General features: G+C 35.5%; 1 protein-coding gene across 4 annotated transcripts; it reads left to right on the forward strand.

Moving 5' to 3' along the window:
* Positions 1-2,129: 2,129 nt before the first annotated feature.
* Positions 2,130-9,994, forward strand: LOC117623315. 4 transcript variants are annotated; one of them, XM_034354247.1, is made up of 13 exons: positions 2,130-2,479; positions 3,727-3,882; positions 4,028-4,130; positions 4,334-4,423; positions 5,146-5,259; positions 6,350-6,535; positions 7,199-7,336; positions 7,429-7,934; positions 8,499-8,598; positions 8,704-8,763; positions 8,925-9,017; positions 9,116-9,235; positions 9,342-9,994. In XM_034354247.1, exons 2-13 carry the CDS (start codon positions 3,845-3,847, stop codon positions 9,657-9,659), a joined length of 1,866 nt encoding a protein of 621 aa, XP_034210138.1. In that variant the 5' UTR covers positions 2,130-2,479; positions 3,727-3,844; the 3' UTR covers positions 9,660-9,994. The 4 variants fall into 4 exon arrangements, with proteins under 4 accessions (XP_034210138.1, XP_034210137.1, XP_034210136.1 ...); XM_034354246.1 differs by lacking the exon at positions 2,130-2,479 and adding an exon at positions 3,208-3,395; XM_034354245.1 differs by lacking the exon at positions 2,130-2,479 and adding an exon at positions 3,208-3,314 and having other exon boundaries at positions 3,803-3,882.
* The last annotated feature ends 1,382 nt before the right edge of the window (positions 9,995-11,376 follow it).

Genomic DNA, 11,376 nt, shown 5'->3' on the forward strand with positions numbered 1-11,376 from the left:
GATGGCCCACCACGCCTTGGGTTGGGCTAGGCTTTGGACTTGGGTGTCAGAAGCTCGGCCCGGCCCGATTAAGCCCAAGAAAACCCAACTAGGCCGCCCATAAAAGCCCGGCCCGTTAGGCCCGCATACATATATAATTATGTATAAATAAGAGTTTAGGATTAGGATTATATTACTTAAATCACATATATAATTTGTTTCATTTCATTTACTTTTCTTTACTCATTCCTAGTTTATAATTGGATAATTAGCACATTAATTTGTGTCAATTATTATACAACAATTATATATATAAATAAGATGACCAACATATCATATCACGAAACATAATCATACCACCAAATATAATCATGCTTTTCTTGAACACATCACCAAACATTTGCATATTTATTCATACAATCCTTTAAAAAAAATATCTTTTTGATACTTATTATTTTTTAAAATGATTTCTTAAAACGTATTACGGTCTAATTATGTAATAACTGCAAAAATAATACTTGGTTTTATTATTTTTGTGGAAAATCTTATTAAGTTGTGTGACTTTATTAGGTGTTTTATGAATTTGGTTTGATGTGAAAATATTGAAATTAAGTGAGTTTAATCTCAAATTTGGACTAAAATGCCCTTATGATTAAGTTTATGATTTTTTTCGAATGAAGTAGGCCCGTTTCGGCCCGGCCCATGGGTCAGGCTTGGGCTTTGAATTTTCTAAAAAAACCAGGTCCGCCCCGCCTGATATTTTCTCTCTCCTCTTTAAAGCCCGGCCTGGCCCGGCACAAGCCCATTAAATTTAGGTTGGGCTAGCCCGATCCGGCCCATTGACGAGCCCTGCATCCGAGTTTAAAACCCCCTTCCCGTAATTTATATTAGATTAAAGTAGAATATCATTTACATATAAAAAAAAAAATAAACAAAAAGAAGCTGACAAGGGTTTTGTAGCCCAAGTGGTTAAGAACATTTATCTATGCACCCGATGTCCTAGATTCAATTTCCCCTCCCCTAATGTCGCTTGTATTAAAAAAAAATTTGTTTTAGTCAATTTATCTATTTTGGAAAATAAGAGCATCCACAATGAGCATCCTCCTAAAATAGGGGGACCTCTAAGAGCTCCTAAATCTGAGGAGAAAGAAAATACTCATAGTGACTCCCTATAATTTAAGAGTAATGCTACACTTACCACATTTTTATCTCACATTTTTATATCACATGATGTGGCATGTCCACATATTATATGACACATGAATTAAATCAATGAAGTGTTTAATTAAGACAATTAGAAAAACAAATACTAGAATAAATCATAAAAGAAAAGAAAAAATAAATAATTTTAATTGATGTGGCTGTCCACCTCAACTGCCACATAAGATGATATAAGAATGTGATATACAAATGTGGTAAGAATAGCATTATTCATAATTTAATGCTGCTTTGTTTTATGCGTAGTTTATTTTAATTAATGTTAACTTTTTATGTATATTATTTTTTGTAAAGATGGACCAATCATATTGAACTAAAAAATAATTATAGTATTTATGACTCTTTAAAGTAGAAAGTATGATTGGAGTTTAAATTTTATAGAGATCTCCTAAAATAATTTTTGTGTGTTTTTAGTTAAATTTTAACTAAAAAATAAAAAACATGATTATAAATACTAGGTTGAATCAGAATATCCCCAAGTCAAACACAAAAGCTTTAAAACGGGAACATTTAAATTACCCAATATGCCCTTGCCTTATATTATATTCCTCGTGCTGTGTTAATTGTAGGTCTGTTACTGTAATGAAGTATCAAATAAATGCGTTACTTCACGCATCTCTAGACCAGATGGAGATGGAGAGTGCAATTTCACTCAGGGGCTCAAATACCCATATAACATAATCAGCATGGTTTTCTGGCAAATAGGTTTTTTTTTCTCCTAATTTCAAATTTCAAACACTCTTCTGAAAATATCTACTTATTTGTGTGTGTTTCTCTCTCTCTCTATGCAAAACCATTTTTTCCATGACCAAATTTGAACCAAGTATCTCTCTTTGGCTGCACTAGGCTCTGTGCATAAACAGACAGAAAAACAAGAGCAAACAAGAAACAAGAAGCCCATTATCCTATATATTTTATTGGATATGTTGTCACTGTTAGTCAAAGGGCAGATACTATTTTAGTGTTTAGCTGTTTGGAGGTAGTTCCATATTCTCCAAACTTTTTGTTTCTTTGTTTACACGAAATCCTGCTTATAATCAAAGTCTTAGCTGCTTAGCCGCATCTTTGTCACTTTTGAGGTCTACAAGATTTGAATTTCTGGAGGGAGAATATGGTTGATGCAACACTGTGGCATTCTACCTCGTTGGCGTTTTAGAGAGGGATCCCGAGAGAGAAGCTTTTGAGTTGAAGTTGGGGTCTTTTCAGATTCAGGGTCTTTGTGCATTTCTCTCAAGAAGCAGAGGATCTTTTGCTAGTTGGTGAATCTTCCTCTAGGCTATATGTATGCTCCTTTTCTGCTTTTCTACTTATTTTTGAGCTAACAAGTAACAACCCCTTTTCATTTCTGGAGCCTTTTTTTTTCTTTTCATTTTCCCCTTAAATATATATAGCTAGCTAGCTATCTTCAAAACCCAATTGAATCAAAGAGAGGTTAGCAGCTGAAAAACGGTCCTGCATGGTCCTGTTTTGTTTTACTTCTTGTCTTGTTGAACATTCAGAAAAAGAGGGATCTTTTAATTTTTTATGGGTCATATTGTGATCAGTATCAAAAATGAAAGGAGGGGTCTTTTGGGCAACAGGGACCACTGAGATCCGTCCTCTGGAATTGTATCTTCTGCTGCTTCTTTGTTTTGAGTAATTTAGTTCATCATATCCTATAGTTTGGAAGCTTTTGCAAAGCAAACCCCTTTGCCTTTTTTGACTTGCACTTTAGAAAACACAGTGATACAACCAGTACCCTTCTCAGTCAGATTATGATATGTGTGAAATGAAAAAGAATTTTTTTAAGGAAAGAAATGGGGTATGGGCATGGGCATCAATCAAAAAGAATTTTTTTCCTTTAATTCCATAGAAAGGAAAGAAATGGGGCAAAAAGCAACCACTTCCTCTCTCCAAATGAACTTTAGAAAACTTTCAGAGGGTAGGTTTGAGATTGCCGTCTTATTAACTCACAATGGAAGCGACTTTTGACTTGCACAAGGGTTAGCGAGTGCCCCACTTCTGTTCTTTAGCATTTTTTTTATATTTTGCATTTCGTGTCCTATCAACTGCCCCTTTACTCTAATCTAATCATTCTGCCTGTTTCTTGTCGGAGATATCATATTCTCATGATCTCTGTAAATGACTGCTTTTTTAGCAGCTCTGAATTTCATGAAATGTAAATTGTAATTGATTGCTGTATGTTGGAAGTGCAGAAGGTTGTTTGCCAAATTTTCCCATTTTTTCATAATCCTTCAGGGTTTTGGTTGGTTCTGTCTTAATTCGAAACCGAAATTTGGGCTAATAAATCTGTCCTGATAATATTTGTGTGGTTGTGTTGAAAATGACTGGTAGCTGTGCATTCATGAGTTTGTTTGTCTTTATATGGCTCACAGGTGTACAGTGTTTTTTAAAAAAAAAAAATTATACATCTCACTTAGGCATGCCTCCAAGCTACACTCAGATACTCTACCAGAAAACAGTCTTGAAATTCCTCATTTTTGAAAATGCAAAAGAGCCAGATGTTTTACATTTGAAGTGGATTTGCAGGATTGGGGATGCTTGTTTGTATGTACGTGCATATAGCTTCTAGTACCAGAAGCCAATCTGTTTTGGGTGATTGCAGGATGAGCCTTATGTGATAAACGCCAAAGTCTATGATCGCAGGATGTGTGACTCACCATTTGTGCAAACTGGCTTGAACCAGTAAGTTTTCATTCTTGTTCTTTGTAGTTACTCTACCTTTTATTTATTGTTTATTGTTTTTTTTTTTTTCTTCATATATGGAGTGGATCTCTAAGCTATTTCTTTAATGATGCTTTCTTATTTTTTCTTTGGTTGCATTTTACAGAAGTGTTTCTCTTTGCAAATATTCGCATTCTAGCATCACATGTAATTCAGAAATTCAGTTAGATTCTGTGAAAGAACTTCAGAGTGATAACACAATTTCACAGGTAAGAACTGGTGGACTTATCTTCCATGCGGGTAAACTTGATTTGTGTTTCAGCAAATTGAGACCTTTTTGGAAATTATATTTAGTTGAATTTATGCTATTTAGATAGTTTTCTTTTGTCTTCACTTTCTCCTCCTTGTCCTTTTGCGCTCCATGGTTGAAGTCAATTGCTTCAAATATTTCACTGCTTGTTTTTATCTTTAGGTGAGCAATCCTGTTGAAGGTATTGGAAGATTTGGATCGTGCACTAAAGACATTGATACTTACCCTTACAGATTTCAGCTTGAACAGGATGTAAGTTTTCTTCATACCAAGAAGCAAAAAACAACTAATTGTGTCTCTGTACAACTATTCTTTATGCATCTTCTATGGGGTTCAGTGCAGAAGTGTTGGGAGCAGAGTAGGTATCGAAAGATTGCCTTTGACTTTCAATAAGACTTGTGACTTAGGAGATAGATGTATAACATTATCAACCAGTGAGAGAATGTATAAAATTTCCGATTGTGTCCTGGATGCTTAATTATCCATATGGACCTGGATTTTAGTAGGCTTGTTCTCAATGTCTATTTCCATCTCCAGGGATTTCTGTTTTACGCAGTAGATAACATTTCTTCAACTCTTGCTAAATTCCTAGTTTAGGTTTCTAATGGCATGCTAAAAGAATTTCCATAGAAAGTGGATCTCCCCAAGTGTCAAGCCACTGAGAATTGTTGGTAACTTGTGAAGGTCCTCTGCAATGTCATGCCAAATTTGGACTTGGAAGATGCCCGAAAGTTTGAATTCGGTGTATCTAATTGTTGAATTGATGGACTACACTGATGATATCATGACAGAATTTTGCAGATAGGAATTAAAAAATATGAATATGATTTCTGGATAGGAATGTCGCAGCTAGGGCACATCTAATTGTTTAAATATCTTCCATAATGTCAAAGAGCCGATATTTAACCTTTTAAAAGGACATCCTTTTCATAGTCACAAATTACAATTCACCAATGTAATTGCTCCTGTTATAGGTACAAAGGTTGCAACAACAGCTGCGAGAAGAACTAGAGCTACATGCTATTCTGGAAAATGCAATTGAACAAAATGCTATTAAATGCTCCAGTTGGTCAGGCCTTCCTTACTATGTATGTTTTCCTTTTTGTCCTGTTTGTTAATTTATATTTTCTTTATTTAACTTCACCTTTTCATAAATCATCTGCTGAACATTCTAGTGAAAGTCCTAAAACTAACCCTCTATGAGACATTTCAATCATAGAGTTCAGGGTAATTCAATGCCAACTACATTTCTTCTACATACTATTGACATGGGGAGGGAAATTTTGAGGATATATTGTTGAAGCTCTACATTTCCTTAACGCACACTACATTACTTCTATATGCTACATTTCTTTGTAGAGGATATATCTATTGTTCAATCTCTTTGATCTTGTCACTAGTATTTCTTGTCTTTCCCCTTTGTTGTTGCATTTAGGTAGAGTGGGAAGGGTAATTCTGTGTAATCGCTTATTCTAAACTATTTATTGGTTGGGTTGATCACTAGTTAGCCCGAGAATCCCTCCAGAAAATTTAACTGCTTTATGAGGCATGCTATATACTCCATTGCTATAGAAGTTAAATGAAAGCTAACTGTAATAAATCAACTGTGGAATGATGACATGAAAGAATCTAAGATGTTTCCAAATGTAACGTATCCAAGCCTCTCACAGAAGCCCAAATAATTGGGAAGAGGCAACATCAAACTCATTTACTAAACCAGGACTTAGTTGGATTCTATGTTCGCCACACTATGTCGGGCCCTTTTGTACAGAACAACAGAACCTTGTTGGTTGGTTAGTGCTCCACTCCGTGCAAATTGATGCAGCCTAGTAATGGCTTTGATACCAACTATAATTCTCCCAGGCCAGTCCTGAAAGCATAGGCTATTGGAAAGAGGCAACATCAAACTCATATACCATGCTAGGGCATGGTTTGTGAATGATGTGGGATCTACACCAACTGTTTGATAGAGTATAACTTGTCACTTTTATGGTTAACTTTTTCTTAGAGCTACAGTTACATGAAATGGGGAAACCTAAGTGTTTGTTTTCTTCTGAGCTTGAATGATTTCCTTAACTCCTCTTTTCGATATCCCATCCCTATTCCCATTTTAACCATTGGCCAGGTTTCAAATTGGGATTTTAGATTGTGATGTAGTCTTTTGTCCCACTTGTACAGGCTCAAGAGCTCCTAAGCAATATTTCTGCACTTGAGGTTACAGTTTCAAAACTTGAACAGGAGTTGGTTGCTTTGCATTTCCAACTTAGTCAAGAAAGAAATGAACGAAGGCTTGCAGAATATCGTCTGAGGCATCAATCTCCTCAGTCAACGTCTCCTAACTCCTCTGACATTATGAAACTACCGGTATATTTTCTGCTGTTATTCTTTCCCTCCTTGTTTTGGACACCTTTCGATTTCTTCTTAAATTGTTCCAAGATTGTCCAATGTCTTCAAAGAAAAAGAGTATGGATGTTGCTGATGTTGATGGCATTGCTATTATTCTTTGAGCTTATGAACGTATACCTTCTACTTGCTTTGCAGATATCATGTTGTTTACTTTGCAAGTTTTTTTTTATTCCTCCTTAGAATTGAAAATATCCTTAGTTAATGTCATGAAGTTTGCGTGTAAGATACTTCAATTCAGATAAAGTTCTAAGTTGAAACCAGCTGCTTAAGTTTCAAAGTAACATTTATGTTTTAATCAAGTCAAAAGTTTTATATTCAAGTCTAGATGATAAAATGATATCAAATAGTAAAATGTGGAATTATTCCAACTCCCGAAATGATGCTTTAAAAGGTGAACTCATTCACATGCTAGTCTTTTTGAGCACGAGGGAGTTTTATTATTAAAAAAAACCCCATGAGCAGCGTATAGGATTTTTTTCTGGATGATCGAACACCATTAGCAGCTATTATTTCAGATTGAACTGAATACTTTTTATTTTTTTAGTAGTAAAGTGTTGACATAACATCTTGTCTTTGCCAAATGGCTTGCAGCGTAATGAACTTCCTTTTTACTTTATCCAGATTTCATCTTCTTTGAGGTCTTCAGATCATTCCAGTCCTGAAATACATCATTCCTCTGAAGATGGCTCATGCCAGGAGACCAAAGATCAACCATCAGAACTTAGCGGCCAAGCATCTTCTAGACAGTCAGTAACTGAGGTATCTGTTAGTGTTTAATGTTCAGATAGTATTTAATGTTTGAAGAGCTTAAATGGTAAACCCATGGCATAACATTCTATTATGATTATCAGTATGCAGAGGACTCGGTTGCAAGTTGCCATGATATGAAAATGTCTTGGAAGATGGATCCCAAATCTTTTCAACTTGCTGAGTACAGGAAAATTCCTAAAGGGATGCCCTCCAAGGGCCTCTGGGATCATCCAAATCAACTGTCAGAGGATATGGTCAGATGCATGAAAAATATATTCATATCTTTGGCTGATTCAGCTATACCATCAAAATCTCCTGCACAAGAGAGCTACTCCTCTTCATTGTCACCACGCGGGCATCTTTCCAATTCCTCATGGTGGTCATCATCTGAACGGTCAATGATTTCATCATGGGTGCAGAGCCCACAGGTTGATATACAGAGTAACTCAGAAGTATTGGCCTCAGAGAATGCCTGTGATCCCTACAGAGTTCGAGGGAAACTGAGTTGGGCTGACATTGGGAACTATGGATTAGCAAGTGAAGTTTCTTGGATGTCAGTTGGGAAGAAGCAATTAGAATATGCTGCAGGAGCACTGAGGAGGTTCAGGTAAAATTTTATTAAGCTCTTGTTTTGAATTTGTATTGTCTCTCTTTGGCAAACTATATGAAATTATCAAGAAACTGCTATTGTGAAAAATATAAAATATACTTCAAATGGTCATTATATCAAAATGTTCTAGGAAATTTGCAGGCTTTACCTTTAGTTCATATTGGCCATTTCCCCCTTCCAGGTTGAGTAAAGTATTAATTCGAAGCAATCCCCAAGCTATTGATAGATCCCACATGATTCTCAAAAAAATTTATATGTAGATATGAAGTCATAAAGATGTTGATTCATAATTCCTAAATAGCTTACTTGCATTTGCTTCAGTTAATATTCTGTCAATTTCAGTGTCAATTAAGGTTCTATTGTAACTCACTTGATGTAGGCATCTAAGCCTCTGATTGTAGATAGGTCAGACAAGTATAACTGTATAAACAATTTTTGAACTTTATTAACGCTTACCTTTTTCTGGGAATTGTTAAATTGTTGTTTGAATATAGAGCTGTTCTGAAAATAATTTCTTTGTTTCTTTGTTTTTTTGTTTCGGAATAATTATTGTGAGAACAGAATACTGGTCGAGCAACTGGCAAAAGTAAATCCTATCCATTTGAGTTGCAATGAGAAGATTGCTTTCTGGATTAACTTATACAATGCACTAATTATGCATGTAAGTTTCCTTTATTTTCTAACATGTGTAGTATATGTCGCATTGGTCAACTTTGCAAAGCATGCATGCAAAATTGTGGAGTTGAATATGTTTTCCTGTAAACAGGCTTATTTAGCTTATGGAGTCCCTAGAAGTGACTTGAAGCTTTTCTCTTTGATGCAAAAGGTCTGATTTCTTAAATTATTCTTTCTATAGTTTTGCATTTCTCAAGTTCTGGATGTCAATGAAACTATTATGTAAAAGATTGTTATTTCAAATCTACTACTCAACAAAGAATTACTGGCTTTCATGCTTAGACTGTATTAATTGGTCTTGTACTTTTACAGGCAGCTTACACTGTTGGCGGTCATTCTTTCAGCGCAGCTGCCATTGAGTATGTAATTCTGAAGATGAAACCACCACTCCATAGACCACAAATTGTATGAACTTTGCCTAACAATCTCATCCAACTAACTTTGAATTTATTACCGTAATATACTTCATTCCCTGACTGACAATTCTAGTGATAATTTATCAGGCTTTGCTTCTTGCCCTTCACAAGCTGAAGGTATCAGATGAGCAACGGAAATCTGCAATTGATGTGTATGAACCACTCATAACCTTTGCATTAAGCTGTGGAATGTACTCTTCACCAGCGGTAATATCTACACTTCTGCTATCTCCTGAAGGATCGTTTAATTTTTATTTCCATTTGGAAGTTGAGCTGTATTTTACATGTTTTGACATGGAATAAATAAACACAGGTAAGGATCTACACTGCTAAAAATGTGAGGGACGAGCTTCAGGAAGCACAGCGTGATTTCGTTAGAGCTTCAGTTGGGGTTAGCAGCAAGGGGAGGTTGTTGGTGCCAAAAATGCTGCACTGCTTTGCCAAGGGCATTGTGGATGATTCAAATTTGGCTGTATGGATATCACATTACCTTCCACCCCACCAAGCCACCTTTGTTGAACAGTCCATATCACAGCGGCGACAAAGTTTGCTTGGTTCGCGCAACTGTGGCATTCTGCCATTTGATTCACGGTTCCGGTACCTATTTCTGCCTGACAAAATTCCTTTATGATGAGGCTTAGTTATACTGCACTGCTAAATACCTCGGATTAATTTGTGACATTGAGCTAAAGTTATCTTGATCCTAAATGATGCGACAGTTAAAAAGATTGGATGAGTTTAGCCTTGATGTGAGTATAAGCCTCCTTGAAGAAAAACCAGATGGTGGCAGTTAGGGTCTTTCACCTCATAGACCTCTACCCCTAATGGGGGTATTGTACATTTTGTTCATGGATAACAGGAGTTGAAGATAGAGTGCTTGTAGCCAACTGATGTGTATTTTTTGGATTGTGTTTCTATAATAAGAGTTGGAAATAAGTGTTCATTGCATTATAAGCCTTTGAGGAATTTTGGTTGTTCAAGTTCTTGTAAAGTTGGTCTTGCTCTTCAATCCAGTAACATCAAACTCTTATTTGACAATGTGCTACATTAACATACAACTGCCTGGATTTGCATAAGATTTTTCAGGTTTAACTCCAAGTCTCTGCACCACGGTGTAATTACCGGATAGGTGAAGCTCACCCAGGTGCACCACAAATTTCTGAATTAAAAAAAAGAAAAAAGTTATGAAGTTCTATTGTTTTATATGAGTGCTGAATTATAAGAAACACGAAAAAATGATATCTAACATGTTCGGTTGGCAGATTGCGAATTCGGATTGAATATAATTTAGCTAGTTAAGTTGATGAGCAAATCCCTGTCATGTGGTTGTTGTCACCAAGTTGATGAGCAACTCCCTATGAAAATCATAGTTTTAGGAGTACCTAACCAGAGTGACGAGTTCATACCAAACTTGAAGTTGTTTAAGCCGTCGATAACAACTATGAATAGAAAACCTGGGAAGCTTTGTTTAATTTGGATTAAGTTAATTAAGAATAACAAATAGATAAGCTACATGGGCCTCTCTCTCTCTCTCTCTCTCTCTCTCTCTCTCTCTCTCTCCCCTTGTCTGCTAAAAATTCAATTAGTTTCTTAATTCCCTTTATAAGCGAAACCAAAATTGAAACAACGTGCAAACATTAAGATCTACATGGTAAGGTTTTGATAATAAAGTACCAAACAGAACGACTAATGTTATGCAGGGGCTAAAGTGTAATTTCATACTAAGCATTTTCATGAAACTATATGTTTAGTCAATAGAATATACTTATGATTATGATTATTATTATTAATTGAAAGTTTCTTCTATTTGGCGGTTGATGACAGTGACCACAAGCCACAGCAATCATGAGCATAGAATAGTACCAGTGAAAGCTGCTTAATTAATATCTTCTCCTTATACTAATCTCTATATTAATCTAAGCAAGATATAAAATTCTTATCTTTATAGAGGTAGGTTTTGCTCCTCAAGGAGTTAGCATTGACCTAATTTAGTGACAAAATATTATGTAGTCAAAAGTCTAGAGTTGTTAAGCTGATGTATATATTTAATCCTTTCTGTTGGCCTTCCACAACCACAGTTGCAACCCAACATTATTAGGGACCCCTTTGTTTTTGGGTATATTTTATTTATTTTTTTCTTTAATTTTTTTTTAAAATAATTAAGTAGGCGAATTTAATTAAGTAGATTATGTGATGTAATTTATTGGTTTGGTCTTTCTAATGTCATACCAACTGTGGTAATCGTGGTGGGCTGATCATAGGTAAACTACTTGGCCCCTCCTAAGTCCCTTTAATTTTATCTTATTGGTTATTACTATTTTTTAAAATACGTCCCTTTAATTTTATCT

Source organism: Prunus dulcis, chromosome 3 (assembly GCF_902201215.1).
Source record: "Prunus dulcis chromosome 3, ALMONDv2, whole genome shotgun sequence".
Taxonomy (NCBI): domain Eukaryota; kingdom Viridiplantae; phylum Streptophyta; class Magnoliopsida; order Rosales; family Rosaceae; genus Prunus; species Prunus dulcis.

Coding starts and splice junctions, on each gene's coding strand:
- LOC117623315 (XM_034354243.1), top strand. Junction 8,764..8,924: donor TTTTCTCTTTGATGCAAAAG/GTCTGATTTCTT, acceptor GTACTTTTACAG/GCAGCTTACACTGTTGGCGG. Junction 9,236..9,341: donor GAATGTACTCTTCACCAGCG/GTAATATCTACA, acceptor AAATAAACACAG/GTAAGGATCTACACTGCTAA.